The sequence below is a fragment of the Pelophylax lessonae genome (genome assembly GCF_965119305.1).
Source record: "Pelophylax lessonae genome assembly, chromosome: 4".
NCBI classification, from domain to species: domain Eukaryota; kingdom Metazoa; phylum Chordata; class Amphibia; order Anura; family Ranidae; genus Pelophylax; species Pelophylax lessonae.
In genome coordinates, this window is record NC_138771.1 from 269,796,884 (window position 1) to 269,815,989 (window position 19,106).

At 40.2% G+C, this 19,106-nt stretch overlaps 1 protein-coding gene across 1 annotated transcript in view; it reads right to left on the reverse strand.

Annotated features, from left to right (window-relative positions):
• Window positions 1–19,106, reverse strand: part of WIF1 (WNT inhibitory factor 1) — a 165,663-nt gene that overhangs the window by 70,128 nt on the left and 76,429 nt on the right. Inside the window, exon 4 of the mRNA XM_082252868.1 lies at window positions 956–1,096. Within this exon, the coding sequence (XP_082108994.1) occupies window positions 956–1,096 (141 nt within the window). The remainder of the gene's footprint in view (window positions 1–955; window positions 1,097–19,106) is intronic.

Below are 19,106 nucleotides of genomic sequence, written 5' to 3' on the forward strand. Positions count from 1 at the left end.
TAGAGCACTAAAACCAAAGCATCACGATGACCAAACTGGCATTTTTAGGCCTGGTTCACACCACAGAAATGCAGTTCCAATGCATTGCTGCATGCACGGTTTTGATGTGCTTTTGATGCGTTTTGGTGTGTTTTTGATGCTTTTTTCCCGTCTTTTTTTCTCAAAGCTTCCTGTGTTTTTTGTTTGCTGTAATGCATTTTTGATGCATTTAGATGCATTCTAGTGTGTTTTTGATGCATTTTGTCGCATTCCAGTACAGTTCTGTGCAGAAAAAATGCATCATGTTCTTTTTTTCTGCACTGTAAAGCACTGGAACTGACCGCACTGGTTTGATCTAGGCCATTGGAACCCATATAATCTACTGTTCAATGCATTTTTGATGCATACAAAAATCACACTGGACTGTATCTGGTGTGAACTGGCCCTAAGAAAAAATGTCAGTAGTTGTTGTCTGTATATTTCTTTCATGACAGGTTACTTTTAAATTTGCAGGAGCTCCCAGATCAACCCACCTGTTACAGTCATTTCAAGGTAATTTCATGTATCCTGCTGTATATGTATTTTATATGAAATCAAGTAAGGACAACTTTACTTATGTGCTGCTACAGTGGGAAGAATAAGTGACCTCATGGTCGTCAATGCTAAGAATTGTATGTGGAGATCTTGAGGGATATTAAAACCAGAGGGTCATTCAACTCACTGAGTTCCCCCATTGGAATATAGATAGACCTTCAACTTTTAACAGAAAGCTTATTTGGATCATAGTGGGAATGTGTACAAACATAGAAGGCACTCATTCAAATTGAAACTTGTGCTTGACACTTAAACGTTTCACCTAGAAGGTATGGAATGGAATTATGAAAATGTCATAAAAGAGATAGTAAATATGCAGTGTATTTATTATGTTAGCTGCTTCTATGCAAGTTTATATTACAACTGCATAAAATGGCATTACCTTGCTGGCAAGTCTTGAAAAAGATGGCATTTTGTGGGGTCTGAAGAATCACATTGCCTTCTGAATTCATAACAATAATATTAACTTCAAATGCTGCCACTCCATCTTGATTGCCAAGGCATGGAAAACCAACCTGAACAACTAAAATGTAAGAATATAAATGCACGTACAGAAGTATGCAATATAGCAAGAATGGTATACAAATCATGAAACAATTTGGTTTACAAACTTTAATCACTTCAGGAATGGCATGTGGCATCCCCTTGCTGTTCAGGCCATTTTTCAGTTTTTAGTGCTGTAGTAGTTTTACTGACAATTACTTCATCATGCAACACTGTACCCAAATCATTTTATATCGTTTTCCTGTGAAAAATAATGCTTTCTGTTGGTAGTATTTCATTTTTTTTTATTATGTAAAATACAAAAGACTGAAACTTTTGAAAAAAAACTTTCCATTAATTTCTAGTATACAATATATCAAATAAAAATGCCGGGACAGTACAAACACCCCAAAAATAACCAATTTTTCAAAAGTGGACACCCCAAGGCAATCAAAATTTTTGCCACAATATTTTGGAAATGAAAAAACATGGTAATATTGAGATGGTTAATAAAAATAAATTAACATGCATTTAGCCTATCAAAAGTCACCCACTGAAGCCAAGTGCAAGTCGACTGTTATTAATAGAAGAAAGTTCCCTGGAGGATGAAATGCATTGCACTGAAATTGCATTGCGTGCAATGGATAGATGTCAAAGATAACTCCAACACTTTAAACCCCCCCCAAAGCAATTCTACAATTATTGGTGGCCCATGGGGCTTTATTCCATCCCCAAAACAGAACCATATTCATTGCTGGTCAGTGGCATTTTTAAAAACCCCACCCCTCCATCACTAGTGGTCGCTGGCCCTTTAAATCCCCCCAAAAACAATTCCCCATCATTGGTGGTGATGCGTCCTTTAAACTTCTTTCCCCCTCACAAAAATCCTTGGTGGTCAGTTGCATTTTACCCCCAAGCCCCACCCCACCTATGATTGCTCCTACCCCTGCTACTGACAAGAGGATTTATTGAATTAATGGATTCAGCTATTGTACCTTCCTTCTCCCCTTCCTCAGCTATTGAAGGAAAGGTAGGAATCACTACTGTAAACAGTACTACACTGTTTACATTGGTGATAGTTCTATTTGACCATCACAGTGATTACATGGCATAGAATAGTTCCAATGGGCTCTATGATTTTAGCCACTGCTAAATGACACTGGGAGCAGAGGCTTTGTGTGTCCTAGTGAGGACACCGTCCAACCATTTCATTACAAAAAGGTTAAATATCAGGTGGGGTGGTTAAAAATTAGGTGTAGTTGTAACACATTCTAGCTCCTTTAATACTGTATATGCATATGATTTTTACTTTTTTTTTTAAATTTTATTGTACATCCATTGATTTGCCTTTCCAAATATACACTCTGATGCCTTGGAAAAGCTGTCTGTGATCATCTTCAAACACAAGAATAATTTATCTATGACTGTCCATACATTATAGAGATTTGCTTCTAATGTAATTGACCAAATATGGTCATGTCCATATTTGGTCAGTGACATAACCCAGGATACCCCATCCCTTTGTACATATGAGCATTGAACCTCTAGACCTCTAGTCATTCTGAGGGAGTGAGGCAATAGGAACAGACCTGCACCAGTGGGCGGTGTTTTTTTTCCGGCAAGTCATCAGGCTTCAGGCATCCTGATTGACATTTCTTCTCTAATAAGAACCCAGAAGCATACTGTAAGAAATCACTTATGTGTCCAACTGTCACTTTTTCCATCTGCTTTGACTAATGAACAATCTGTGCTCTATTATCTTCATTGGTGGGAAGATAAGACATCAGGGACCTAATAGACCCCTAATATGCCATTAAAGTGAAACTGTCACAAAAAAAGTATCACATAGGGGACTTTTTGTCCCAATGTGATAAAAAATAAAGTCTATGCCATGCATGCTGGAGTAACCGCAATAATTCTAGGCCTATTATTCACGGTTACCTCTGTTAAAGTGTTGCCTTTGGAAGATTTTAGGTAACTGAAGTTTGTCGCTGTTTGACAGGCACACGCAATTTTTCATTTTTAATAATCTTTATTGAAAGTGTTTCACAAAAAAAAGGTATAAAAGCCAAAACTGGCATATCATCATTTGCCAGAAGAAGAAGCAAGTAAGAGTCTGCAACGCAGACAAAGTATAATACCAACAAATAAGTAGAAGCAGCAAAGGCAAAGACAATGCGTAATTGAGATTACATGTATTAGAGTAGCCTTTTTCAACCAGTGTGCCAGGGCACCCTAGGGTGTCTTCTGGGTTCTTCAGGGGTGCCTTGGCAAAATGCTTAAATATTGCCCCAAATTGTCAACAAGCCAGAGGATGGATCAAGCCTGTATTTTTGTTACACAAAGTCGAACATTTTTATTGTGCAGCATTAAAAACCTTGGGCACTGGGTGGGCCAGCTAACCATCAATAACATCATACAGTAGATGGATAAGGAGAACATCGGGCGCCTTAAGATGTCCTTATTTGCCCCTCTCCTCAGCACTGGGGTCATGTGAGCTGATGGAGAAAACTGAGGGAGAAGAGAAATGCTGAAATACCAGTCAGTACCAGTATGCAAAGTTGTATTTGCTTTGGAGCAATAAATAACCTCTAACATTGGCTGTCCTACGAGTGTAGATGCTATTGTGTTAAGAAAAAAAGACTGGTTTTTCGTTTTTTACATTGTTAAAATGTAAAAAATTACGGGGTACCTCAAGGTTGTGCAGAATTTCAAAGGGTGCCTTGACTGAAAAAAGGTTGAGAAACACTGTATTAGAGCATAATGAAAGGATAACCACAGCAATGCAAAATGTAGAGGAAATTGACAAATAAATAGCAGGCTCTCCAAAAAAGGGAGGGGGTGAGTTACAATCATAGGGAACTAAGTGCCCTCTATGGTGCAAAGAGCATTACCAGCAAAAAAGGTAAAAACTCCTGTATAGTGGATAGTTGGTGTCACATTAAAGTTATGTAGAGACATTCACAGGAAAAATGAGGAAAGGAGGAGACAAGAACAAATGAGAAGAAAGAAGTAGGGGGAAAAAGAAGCGGGGGGGGGCTGGGGGCCAGGACCCCTCCAGCCTCCACTCCCGGTCAGCACTGTAGCAGCCAACACTAAGGGGATAGAAGATACTCCTATCCAAAGATTCCATAGTTATCAATTTACTCTTACAATCAAATCTTTTATATTTTACCAAAAATAGGCAATGCGTTTCTGTGCTCTAAAATTAACTTTTTTTTTTAAATCAATGTGTTTTTATTAAACATTTCCATTGTAAAGTTCGAAACAGGCAGTCCAATACATTCAGCATTACTGGTTCTTCAAGAATGTAGCAAACAATTTTACATTTAGCAGATAAATGACTGTCAATCCATACAAGTCAAATGGTTACAACTGACAGTAGGAATATTCATCTTTGCATCTATTGTAGAACCTGCTCATAACATTAGTGCCTATTTACCTTACAAACAGAACAGTTTATGCATGTGCTCATTTCATATGCCTCCTTTGTACTTATTGCAAAACAAAAAGTGTAAAAGAGCAGTTTTATCTAACAATTACCGTGTTTCTCTGAAAATAAGACCGGGTCTTGTATTAATTTTTGTCACAAAAAACACACTAGGGCTTATTTTCAGGGTAGGGCTTATTTATTTACGGTATGTACCACCATCACCACCCCCCCTTATCATGCCAGGAGTCCATTTTTTAGGTGTTAAAATCTAAAAATTCTGTTTCCTGTCTTTCCCTCAGGCCCCCCCCCCACCACCACCACCACCCCCCCTTATCATGTCGGGAGTCAGGAATCCGTTTTTTTTCCCTTTACATTCTCCGTTTTTTTTATAATCAATTCTGGTACTGTGGTTCAGTGCATACATAACGGTAACGGTACCTGTTTAACAGCTTTATTCTTCTCTAATGATTACCGTACCGGTAGAAGAAGACGTTCGGCTGTGATGACGTCAGCGTGCTCGTCAGCCCGCTCCGTGCACTAAAGAGGGAGGGGGGCGCAGATGTCCGTGGGAGGAGAGGAGGAAAAAGAAGAGCCAGTGTGCTGAAGACATCTGGTGGTAGGAGGGGAGCAAACAGAATAGCCGAGATTCCTGGCTGACGCGCACACAGGAGGAAGCAGCAGCAGACATCAGCCGGGAGGAGAGAAGAGGACCTCTGCCTTGTTAATGGCACTAGTACCAATGGATGTTTGTTGAGTGTGAGAAATCATAACCCAATTGGCCTGTCTGTTCATCCTCTTTAAAATATTTCTGTGCAAGGAAGAATCTTTTGTGTTCTGCTTTATTCAAGGAGAGATGTCTGTACAGTTTTTTTTAGCTTACTGCCACTTGCTCTGATTAGTCTCCGAGGGGTCCTCAATGTATATCTCCTGTACCTCTCTCACTTCCCGCATAATATCACTTTCCAATTTGTTTGGAGGAACCTTTAACCTTAGAGACTGAATTTATCAGAGACTCTCTTAGAAACGCCTTCAATGTGTCCCAGATTATCACAGGTAAAGCAGTCCCCCTATTAATAAGAAAAAAATCAGTAAGCCTTTTCATTATGACATTGCTGGGTGAGATGAGGGTTAACCAAAAGAGGGTTGACTTTACCCTCTGGCTTATAAGTTCATCAAAAGAGAAGAAAGGTCTGATAGGCCCCTGGGGCAATATGTAGTGGGCTCCATTCATGGAAGGACAGAAGTAGATCCCAGGAGCTAAATCAATAGGTGACAGTGTAGAGTAAGTGCTTGAGTTGCATGAATGTCAATTGTTTCACAAATCTGGATTCAGTTTGCATTCCCGACTGGCCTGTGGGTGCAGACCTTTCCAAAGCAGAATTAATCACATTATTAAAAAAGTCCATTACCAGTACTGGGGTGGATTGATACTGAGCCAAAAACCTTGAAAGATTTTTCAACACATCATCAGTATAAGGTGGAGGAACATATATCAGCCAGAAGAAAGCACACGTGATCAAGAGTACACTCCAAATAAAATGAAGCAATGTCATGCAGTCATGAGCACATGTGATGGCGTGTAAAGGCAAAGTATTATGTGAGCAACAGCTTTCTAGCAGAATTCCGTACATCTACTCCAATAGTTACACAAGCCACAACAAAACATATTACAGTCCATGCAGGACACACACCAGGGGGCTCCATCATGGTGAAGCCAGTAAACAGCAAAATGGTACCAACAGAAACGATGTCCCTTATTGAAAGCTCACAATGCGTCCCAAAAGCCGCCATTGTAGGATGTTAGGTGGGTGTCAGGGGAGTAGTAAGTAGGAGCACTTAAATTAACTTTAGGGATGGCTTTTGCATTTACTCTGCTCATTCCTGTCCAGCCAGGAACTCCCCGCTGTGCCAGAATCAAAGAACTGAGTGGTTTCTCCATCCATGATATGAAATTTGGCCGGGTACAGCATGGCATAGGGAACTTGCAAGGAGCATATTCCTTGTTTAAAAATCCACAAATTAATTTAGCTCCATTATTTTTAATAATGGAGTAGCTTCAGAATAATTGATCTAGGTGGGCTGCCTGGGCGGAGGGGGTGGCTTGGAATCCTAATTTCCCTCTCCACTGCAAACATAGCAGTATACCCGTCATGCCCCAAGGTGTCTATTAACCACTTTTCAATTAACTCAGCAGGTCGTTTACCTTCAGAACATTCAAGCAAACCTAAAATACGCGCTGACATCATTGCGCAAATGGAAGTGACGAAGTTTTAACCTATATAAATACAAATAATAATTGTGTTTAAACTCAAAAATTCACAAAACTCATAAAATGCCGCTAGCACACTATTGCAGGAAACAATATAAAACATAAAAATGTCAAAAACAGTGCAGCGCTATCAATAACAAATAACCTTCAAAAATTAAAGCAAAAAAAGCATTCATACGAGAAAAAATTCCTCTGAACAGATAATTAGTGTAAAACAACTGGAAGAGTGTAAAAAGTTCATCCAAACAGTCTTTGTAAGATGATCAGTAATTGATAGTGCTCAAAGAGTAATAAACTCCTAGTAGATTGGGTTGAGTCACAGTGTGTGCAAGGGCAAACTTTTCTAGCTTATGGGCAATGTCTCAGGACCGATTGCGACATGGCACAGGCACCATCTTGAAAAGCTCTGATTGGCCTGCTCTGGCTCTCCTTGTTCCTTTTTGTCATGTAGCCCATGAGAGAGGAGATGGCAGATAGACTCCCGAGGCTCACTGCTACTTGAGGAACCAGCTATTGAAAGATAAAGGCATACTGACCCCCAGGATAAGTGCTGTCACTATAGCTAGTGGTGGGAGCTTGCAAGAACACATCAGCTTACATCCAGATCTTTAGTGTATTAAGTTTTTTTTTTTTTTTATAAAATTTGACACTTGACAAACCCTTGCATTAATATCATGTCCCATAAAAATATGGCACTACCACCATTTTATTCTCCTGGGTCTCTCTTTTTAGACAATATATAATGTTTTGGGTGTTTTAAGTAATCTTCTGACCTAAAATGTTTTTTATACATATCTAAAAAAAGCAAAAACGGTTCTGGCAATGGAAGAGTTAAAGGTTTTCTAAAAAAAAAAAAAAATGTTATTGGTTACATTTTTTTGTGAATGTATAGGGAAAGAAATGTCTGGGGCCCCCTTATTGGTAAAGATTCCAGATTCGATAAGCCCCCAACCCACAGACCCCTACAACCACAGGGCCAGGGTTGTGGGGATAAATTAGCTGTTTCTAACACCTTCCTTTCTCGATCTGTAAATTCCTGCAACTGGGCTTATATTGATCAAATTTGAAAATTCTGTTATTTTCTCCCTATCTTTTGAGACATTTTTTTGACAAAATAGATGCCTTTAATCATGTGCTTTCATTGACACCTTTGCCCTATTAAAAACTTGAAGTGTGATGGAACACCTGACCACTGCCCTCAGGAACAGGATGGAGGAACATAACACAGGTTGGCTATATTGGGATTTGTTCTCTTTCTCAGATAAATATTTGATCTACACTTAAATTGAGATTACTCCTCTTTGCGAATCTGACTTCTTGAGCTGTCGACCCCGCCAAAGCTCTCCACTTTCCCTTTCCTTTTTTCTTCTCCCCCTTTCTCCCTTTTCCTAAATACCCAGTGTGTCGACTTTTTACCTAAAATCAAGAAAACAGCTACCTGCTATGCTCTGATCATTCGGTGCACCTGCCTCGAGGCCTGGGGCATGGTTGCCCTACACCATATGAGGTTTTAGTTTAACCCCCTACCTCGTAGTAGTTATGCACCTACCAGTCTGTGCCATCTTCTCGGTGTGTACATGTCTGTCATATTCTCCAATATGACTCCCACCACAATACAAGTTATAATTGGCGTGGATGCCATGGCCATAAGTCTTTAGGCATTATATGTTATTGTGAGGGAACTTGATCTATTGCGTTAATGCTGTCTTTTAACCCTTTGTTTGTACACGTATAATATATTACTGTTGACGGTTATCATTGAGAACAGGTTATCATGTCATACTAAAAAATTCAAAAACTCAAAAGTGTCTCATTTTACCTTCTGGCTCTTTGATATAATGACCACTCATGATCAATGAAGGCAGTCTCGCTGTTTATTATCAGGTTTGGAAGGAACATTTGTGTGACTATAAGGGTCAAATTGAGACTGTTAGATTTAACTATTTCTCCGATGCCATTGAAAAAAATCTTAGCACCCCTGGACAATTCTTCTACACCATTGATAGATTAATAAAACCTTGTTGTCGCCACACATTACCAGCTGTCAGGAGCGTGTGGGCTCCTGCTCCATCATACCTGCTGGTTTTAGCTATGACATTCTCCTTGTCTGTCTATCCACTTGCAAGGTGATTAATGTGGCCAGTCTCTGGATGGAGACCAAACCTGATTTAGGCCAGCCAAGCCTGCAGTCTCATGCTTGTGATATTGCATTTGTAAGACATGTTCCATACTCCCTGTTTGTCTACCCTGCTCTGCTAGATTGGATTCTCTCACTGATGACCTTGGATCAGATATCAACTACTTTCTAAACTCTGCCTCCCTTTTGACTTAGATATGCTCCTAACTATTCTGAACCTCATCTGCATTTTACCTGGACTGTCACTAAACCGCTCTGTCTGTCTGCCAACTGGAAGTACCTGTTTTCTTTGCTCAGTTCATTCCTGCCCCAGCATAGTAGCCAGGCACTATAGCATTGTGTATAAGTCCTGGGGCAACCAAGTACCGGTAGGCCTGCTTGCCTTATGGGAAAGGGGGCTGCTAAAGGTGAAGAACACAGAAGCTAGCGATAGTGTCTGACCACATGTGTTAGGGGTAAGCATGACACCAGCCTCAACACAGCTCTGTAACACATTCTTAGATTTTTATCCTTGAAAATTAACAAAATAAGGCATTACATTCTTACCACCGCACACAGTTCTTCCACATCACTTTCTGATCCACCCAGTTTTACCGGTTCTTCTCTCTCCCACTTCTCTCAACTTCACTCTGCATCTCTGATTAAATTGGTCTCTAATATGAAATCTTCCACCTGCAAACTTGATCTTATTACCACCCATTTATTTAAATCTTGTTTTAGTTCTCTATGCCCCATTATTCTCAATATAATAAATTACTCCCTTAGCTCCGGTATTGTACCAATGATCCTAAAAACTGCCAATATCACCCCAGTACCAAAAAAACAGAACATGGTTCTGGACAATTTAATCTTTCACCCCATATCTAACTTACCCTTCCTTGTCAATATCCTCAAGTGGGCTGTGATATCTTAGTTACATAACCACCTTGCTTTAAATGACCTATTTGAACTGAATTAAATTGAATCTGTTTTTCGGCAACTGCACAGCAGAGAAACTGCCTAGGTCAAAGTCACAAACGACTTTTTGCTAGGTTCTGATTGTGCTTACTAAATATTCTTATTCTACTAGATCTTATTTCTGCCTTTGATACTGTTGACCACAATCTTTTACTTTCTCACCTTGAACCTATATTTGGAGTCTCAGAATTGGCTCTGAAATGGTTTAAGTCTTATCTTATTGATCACTGTCACTTTGTTTCTTGTGATCGCTGTCACTTTAGATTCTGGTCTGAAGTTGGTCCAGTCAAGTTTAGTGTTTCTTCAGGGCTCCATCCTGGGTCCTTTACTTTTTAGCATTTAAATGTTTCCACTTGGCCAACTTTTTTAGATCGTGTGAGCTCAGTTATCATTTCTATGCTGATGACACCCCGTTACATCCACACTAAACCAGATTTTACATTGGCTGCTTCTCTCCTATCTAATTGTATTTGTGATATAAAAAACATGGATGGCGCCCAATTTCCTTCACTTAAACTGTTACAAGACTAAAGCCATGCTTACTGGAACCCCCCATCAATTATATAAGGCCAGTCCTGATATAAATGGCACTGTGCTTGAGCTTCAGTCTAAATTGAAAAATCTAGGGGTACAAATGTTGTAAGAACATCCTTTTCCACTTGAGAAACATTGCTCGGCTGTGTCCTATGCTATCATACACTGTAGCTGAACCATACATTTGTGTTCTCCCGACTTGACTTCTGTAATGCTCTACTCACTGGTGTGCCTAAATCCACAATTAATCAACTACAATATGTACAAAATTCTGCAGCCAGAATCCTGACTAGATCTGGTACAGGTAATCATATTACACCTATCATGGAGATCTTCCACTGGCTACCTGTCAGGTTTCGCATATACTTTAAGATCTTTTTGCTCACCTATATGGCTCTTCATGTCTTTGTCTTGGCACCCTATTATCTGTCTAAACTTTTAATATCTTACTCCTCCCTCGTAATTTCTACTCCTCCAATTCTGGTCTTCTGTTTGTGTGTGTCCCCCTACTTACCTACACTCGATGGGTAACAGAGCCTTCTCCTACTATGCCCCAAAACGCTGTAATTCACGTCCAAAGAGCATCAGGGACTAATTTTCTCAAAACACATTCAAATAATATCTAAAAACTTTTTTTTTAGACAAACTTTCACATAATTGTCCCTTTTTTCCTCTCTTTTACCCTGTGTATTTCTTGTGTTTTTGTTTCCCTTGTCTTTGTAAAGCGCTTTGAAAAGCTACCTTTAAAGGTGCTATATAAAATAAAGTTTATTTTTCTTTTATTATTATTATTATTAATACTGTGGATGGAGATTACTCTGCCTAGAGTACCATCTCTCTCCTTCAATGATGGTGCTGGAACACAGAGAGCATTCCAGCACCCTGCTGCCATTCTGCCCTCTATACTGTGTCCAACAGCAGGCCGTGTGTTGGGTGCCAGGGTGCTACAAACATACATGGCCTGATCTGGTCTACGATGGCTGGAATATCAGGATATTTTTCAACCCGTCCAAATTACTTTTTCTTTCAATTGTTTTGTTTTGAAATTTAGACCAGAAAAAACGATTACATTAATTGTGTTGTAATATACATAGGGTTACGTAAACAATCAGCAAGCTATATAATGATGAATATATTTCAATGAGAAAGCACGCACATCCTACTACCAAATTACTTTTTCATTGATAGTATAGGTCAATATGATCTGAAACGACTGTTAACACAGCGTTGACAAAGATTTTCAAGGATGTTCCTTATGCTGCTAGTATTTTTGGATTATTATATTTTGGAGAGTCAAGCCTACATTAGAACGTAGGTAAACCAGACCTAGAGTCCTGCGCGGGACTGTTTTCTTAAACCCGCACCCGCCCGCTCCCACTTAATGTGCAACCAGGACTGCCTGCACTCGCAAACTATGTGTTCCACTCCTTCTCGCACCCGCAATGTTTGTGTTCACTCCCGCCCGCACCCGCAATGTTTGTGTTCACTCCCGCCCGCACCCGCAATGTTTGTGTCCACTCCCACCCGCTCTCTCAGAGCTTGTGAAAAATGCACACAAATACTCAGACTAAATATTCGTTCAAGTTAACATCCAGAATAACAGACTTTAACCATGATTGCATTTAAATAAGATGAAGTAACCAATACTAAACCAAAGCACCACACATGACAAAAACATTGGGTATTATTTTTATTAGCGTTATAAAACATTAACCGTCAAAACAAAACCGCAACTAGCGGCACCTAGTATCTAGCCTATTTTCAAAGTTCTCTGTGTTTATTTATTTAATGGTAAAGTTATTTCCTAGTTAATCGTTTGGTGCATGTGTATGCAGTAGGCCTATAGCCTGCATTTATATAACAAAAAACTATCAGCGCAAAAAATAGTGAATGGTGCAATAAACAAATGATATAAAGACCGGCTGCACACACTAAAACTGTCTAATCCACACAATGTAAACTAAATAAACCGCAAAGTAGTGTTGCGCCAGTCATGTGCACACATAGTGTAATAAAACTCAAAATCAATGTCCATACATGTTCCAATGTCCATACAATCAATCAAATAAACGGTGAATCCACGTGTCCAAAAGAATCTTGTGCAAAACGTAATTAGTGCTTTCGTGATTAGTGCAATCCCACCACCAGGTGAATTGGTCTCTCACCTCCACTATAGACCCACTGCTGGGTCGATCACAGCGTTGTATATACACAGGGACCTTCAGATAGTAAAGGCTATGGATAGCCTATCACCTCCAGAGGGATTCTCACCGATAGACATAAAAGAGGAACAAAGGAAGAGATCTAGTGCTCTCTGTATGGTTGCAGTAAACCGCTTTATTGAGTAAAAGGAATGGTACTCACAAAGGTGGCGCTTCCAAAGCGCATAGCAGTCAGCATAAACGGTATCTAGGAAGAGACAGCTTCCAGCACACAGGCTCTGTCCCCTATATGCTTGACGTCGAAGCCCCTTTTATGTCTGTTTTATTACACTATGTGTGCACATGACTGGCGCAACACTACTCTATAGCCTGCATTTAACTGGGCCTTGCTTTACTTACTCCATATTACTATGAAGGAAAAGTATATTGCTGACTGACTGCGGTCCCAGACTGGTGCGTCTTTCTTCCAAGATCCGCCCACACACACTGAATGCCCTCTCTGACGGCGCACTAGATGCGGGACTGCTCAAAATAAAACGCGTAGATTTTGAGAGGACAGGAAAGCGCTCTTTGTTGAACTTCCACCACTGAAGCACATTGTCTGGATCTGGTTTGTCCACAAGTTCGCGGATATTCTGCTATTTCAGCGTCGATGGGCTTTGGTGCTGAAATGCACGACACGTCATCCCAGTCTGTGAATCGATCAGCGTAGCTTTGCTTTTTTGGCTGGTGGTGGTTCATCCTGTGCTGTAGCCAGGGGGACCTGGTCAAACTTCATCTTTTGGATAATTTGTTTTGCACCTTTGAATTAGATTGTAAAAAAAGGCATTCATTCGTAGGCTATTAAAATTAATTTGTTAAATTAAAATTAAATAGCATAATATTCAATACAATATAATCTATTTTAACTATTCATTCATATTACACACCTCTGATCAGTTTATCTCTTGCATCTGGGCACAACATCCATAGCAATCGCATTTTGGGAGTCAGGAACATTGCAATTCTGTAGATCATGTGGAGGGGATTTGCTGATGTGTCACTAGTGCCCATCAGTTCTTCCAGACCTGAGGCACGCACACACTGGCAACTTCGGAGAGCACAGGCTCGAGGGATGCTGCTTGGCAGTGTTCAAGGAGTCTGACGGACCACGGCAGCGCAAGTGATGCACTTGGAGAGGAGTTTTCAGACTCGAGGTCGTTAGTAGCCTCTTTAAATAACTTGAGAAACACAACGACTGTTTTCAAACTGTTTTAAACTATCTGTGCAATTTTGTCATACTGGTTATTGGCCATGAATAATGTTGAGATCTCCCCATACTGTTGCATTATTGAATCTAGCATCTCGTGATTTGAATTCCACCTGGTCTCGAGGGATGTCTTCAAGCTGGTCTGCAGTCCAGAATGTTTGAAATATTTTACCATTTTTTTTGCACTGGTCAACAGTTCAGACAGCTCGGGTGTCTTGGCCAACACGTCTGGGGCAAATGCGCTGGACAGGATGACGTTCAGGATATGCATATTGCAGTTCAGCCTGGTGTACCTACGCAGAGCAGCAACTATGTTGGCTCCGTGATCAATCACAAACACAACACGGCCAACAAGCAGTAACGTGTCTATTCCAAATGCACAGCAAGTTTCTAATGTTCTCTCCTGTTTTTGACATGCAGTTTTCGAATGGAGCCGCAAACAATACTCTGGAAACGAGAACAAAATCATTGTTTGTGTAGTGAATGGTGCTGGATATGAATGAAGTTTTATGGTAATCCTCAGTCCATATATCCGTTGTAATGGCACACCCATACGTCTCAATGATGGGCTTTATCTCCATTGCCACAGATGACTGCAGGGCCTGTGCTTTTCCCTCAATATGTCTAGCCACAGTGGTTGGATGTGGCAGAGCATCTTTCACATCAAATGTACCATATTTAGCGGCTACCTTAACACTTTGTTGAACTATGTCAACAAAGCCTTTCCCGGTAACGAAGTTATACGGTCTAATATCTTTGCAGCAAAGTGCGAGACATTTTTCTGTAGCTTCTTTCTTAACGTAAGCAGGAAATGTTTTATGGGGGAACGAGAGCTTGCTTTGACCACAGAGAACTGTTCAGGTATGTCGCCTCAGGGCAGAGGTGCCAGATTTATGTTTGTTGTAAACGAACAATTTTGTACATTTATCGCAACTTACGAAGTTTAACTCTTTCCCATTTTTTTCAGTGACAATTGAGAATTGTTTCCAGATGTCTGACTTGCCTTGCTTTGATTTTGTCAAGTAAACAGCCACTTTAATTTTCTTCTCAACTTCTTGTGTTGACTTCATTTCTACTACACTGTCGCCCGCGGGTCTCCCGCAAAATTTTCTGACCGCCCACTCCCGCCCGCAGTAAAGGTAAAACCGACCGCTCTTGTGGGAGCCCAAACCCAATGCAGCCCTCTAAACCAGACTCCCTAGCGGCAGCAAGATTGTTTTTATTTGTACAGTAACCTGAATACTGATTGTCGGCTGTGTACTGCTACCTTTTGTACTGCTCTATTGAATAAGCCCTGTGGTCTTCATTTGTTTTTTTTTTTTTAAGCCAAAAATGGTGATCTCAGAATAATAATTATTTTGGCATGTAATTTATTTGATCAGACACATCAAACAACATTATTGAAGGTAAAACTACAGAACTTCAGTCGCTTTTAGAAACTCCAGCTATAAAATATGTTTGATCTGAAAAACCTTGAATCCACTTTATGCTACTACTATAGAAAAAATAGGAAAATACAATAAACATTCCCAATTTAACAAATATGTATATCTTCCATAAATAAAAAGCTGCAATACAACAATACAAATCACTTTAGTGTTTTTGACACACATTGATGTTTTGAAAAACATCAAAACCACTTTAAGTGATATTAAAGGCTGTCTTTAAAAAATAAATAAATAAATAAATAAATAAATAAATAACAAACACGTCATACTCACCTGTTCTGTGCAGTTGGTTTTGCAAAGAGCAGCCCGCATCCTCCTCTTCTCAAGTCCCTCGCCGGTGCTCTTGGCCCCTCCCTACTGTCGGGTGCCCCCAGAGCAAGCAGCTTGCAATGGGGACACCCAAGCAATATAAACATCCCTTGTGACAGAAATAGGCAGACAGGTACTCTTCATGGACAGACCCCTTCACTGCACTTCAATGTATTCAAAATGCCAAAATCTGCATTATTGAATACTGACACTTTTTTAAATTCGACACCTTTAGCCACCGAGTAACCCGAGTAACCCGAACGAGAAAGCCGAATCTGGCTCAGGTCTTTTGGTGGGACGGGAGACCCGGGCAGAGCTGCAGAAGGTGGCAGGAGGGGGGCGTCCCCTCCCGCACGCTGGGGTAGCGGCGGAGCAGCTCCCGAGCCGCATCAGCCATTACCACCTGATAAGGTTCTAGTATGGACTGTAGGGGGATTCCACAAAAAAAAAACACAGCATGGGATTCCCCCTAAAAATCCATATCAGACCCTTATCTTTAACAAGGGTGCCTCATGCAAAAACAAAAAAAAAAAAAACAAATATGAATGATATGGGGTCTCCACCAAAATCTATGCCGTATCCTCATCCACGCATGCAATCTAGCTAGCCAGGAAAAGAGGGGCAGCGAACTTGCCAATCCAATACCAGGCCACATGCCTACAACATGGAGGTGTGCCCTGCCATGGGGCCCCCATTGCAAAGCACCTTGTCCCCATGTTTTTTGAGATGAGTACCTTTTTCCCCACATCCTTGGCCCAGTGGAGGTGGTGTGGACTTATTGGAATAAAGCTGGGGCAGATTTAACCCTTTTACTGCCAGTTCCGTATGGCATACGGACCTACAGACCTAATTTCTCCCCCTGCTATAAGCTTATGGTTACCTTAATGACCATGAACTTATAACAGAATTGTCCAACAGACTCTGCTCCAGCGGATTACAATCTGCTGACCAGTTATTAACCTAAAATGTGACTGACCCCCCTCCCCCCATGCCGCCGCTTCCCTGTCCCCAGCCTCTCCACCTCCCGGGGCTTGGGGGGGATGACAGAATGTCCTCTCCCGCTATTGACAATGCCCAGAGGGAGGGCGAAACACTGCGTGTAGCAAGGCAGAGAGCGTGTGATGTTATATCCTGCTATCGTATTTCCAGTCGATGGAACGCACGCTGCAGGAGCTGCATCAACCGGACCGTACAGCCTTGGTTTTAAACCTGTTTGTAAGTGTAACAATTTTACTTGCTTAATACATTAATCATACTTATTTCACCATGGCGGGCACTGTTTTCTTTTTCTGATGAGGGGAATACAGCCAGCTACACTCTTCCAGCAACCTTGAAGAGACATCTGAACAGCAGTGGATCTGCATCATTGGAGCTCAAAGAATATTACATCTGTGTATAAGGCGTATATATGCAATGTTTCGGTGGGTGGGTACACTTAGGAGGAGCACCAGCACTTTGAGTGATACAGTGATGACTGATACGGAGCACTGAAGCACTTTCTACACAGCCACTTTATGAATTATGCACAATGAATTGAAGAACATTCATTAATTTATATTTTTTGATATATGCATTGTGGTATATGTATTGTGATATATATTTTTTTATTTATTGATTAATCACGTATATGTTGGCACGTATTGCACGTAGCACTTTATATATGTAGTAGTACACTGATTATTATTTTGAATATTATTTTTGGCAATTTTTTGGGATATTTATTGATACATATTTCAATACACATTTTTATAATTTGTAAGACCCACGGCAGCCCAGGCTCACACACTTTCACTTATCTAGGATATGGCTCTTGCAGGGATGTTGAAGGGATTCCCAAAAACGTTGTTTACAAACAGAATGCAGTGGCTTGAAAATGTCATTTAATGGCAATTTAAACTGTATTTTTTTCTTTGTAAATATCACTTTAATTCTTTTTTAGTACATCAAACATGTACACCACTGTACATGCAGGTTTAAGGCATCCCCCAAGCATGTTACTTAAAGTTATTGTGTATTTTCACTGTTGCACTTTAAGCTTTATTAAGAGAGCTAGTCAACGCTAAATGATATTTTCCGGAAAAAAATGATGTCCCCTAAGGGAGGTAAACGCTAACCATTTATTTGGCAATGCCTTGCCTATTAGCCTTGAAAATGGCTTTGTTTATAAACAGATTGAAGCCAACCAGGAAGTGTAATTTAGTGGCAAATAAGTATCTTTTCCCTTTTTTAGGCTTCATGTACACATAGCCTACGTTGACCACTGGCCTCAGAAAAATGCAAAATGCTGCAAAATTGTGCTGTGATTTGACCACAATTTTGCCGTGTTTAGTGGCCAGTGGTCAAAACGTTCCTATCATGAACACGATTCTTCCATGTTCAAGAGGGGGAGGTTGAAGCTCCTCTAATTGTCACTTTCGCTTTAGTACACCCTCCACTTCACAGGCAGTTTTAAGGCAACCCCTAAGCATAAGGAATTGTGCTTTTCAAATTTTTCACTTTATGCCTAATTAAAAGAGCTGCTCTCCGCTGACTGCCCAGCTCCCCATGCCCTTTGTTTTATACTCTTGTGCATATTAGCCTTGTAAGTGGAGAGAATTGATTTTCAGAATTTGCCTTTATTAGTGACATTTGCGATAAAGTTCGCAATTTGCTGATTTATGGTCGTGTTTGGCAAACGATTCCGCAAATTGAATCTGAACAGCTTTTCCCATCACTACTTAAGACAGATGCATAAGTCATCCAAAAATCCAAGGCGGAAATATTATATTACAGGTATATATCCTTCCCCTACTGGGATGTACATATACAGTATAAATTGAATACATTTAGTGCTGCAGAGTTTTTCAACAACCCATATACAACAAATACACCCAATAAATGGAATCCACTAATTGCAAAAAGGTTTGTTGATGCTGAAGGGTTGATTTAATATGGACTATTCACTAATAGATTTACTCATAGACAGTGCACTTTTGCAAATGCAGTTGCATTCTGCAAGTGGAGTTGCTTCAGAGCTTAGTAAATGAGAGAGAGCTCTGCTGACTTCCATCATCTATGCATGTGCAAGAAAAAAAATTGTTTTTTTTTAATTCCCTTGCCTGTGATTGGGTATTCTTTGTAAAGTAAAGCTTTAGTTCCTTAACTAAGCTCTGGAGCAACTGCACTTGCAAAAGTTTACAGTCTTTTTGCCTTTAGTAAATCAACCCCTAATTATCAATAGTTCACAAATAGTCACTGCACACTTATAATAAAAATAAAAAGAACCAGTACTATTCCCTCCAATGCTGCATTTGTAATCGACTGTTTGTTGGTAGTTACAGCAAGACATCTATTCTAATTTACCCATTCATATGTAATCTATTGATCCAGTGAAAAGTGCTTTAGTTTGTTAATAATCTTCAAAGTATAACAGAAAAGGGGGGTTAAGTCAGTAATCAGCAAAGGGAGGTTTAGTGTGACCAGATAACAGGTCCTCTTGGCAATCCGGATTGTGATGTCTGCTAGCAGTGTTCATAAATTATTTGATTCAATAGTTTAGAGATGATTTGGGCA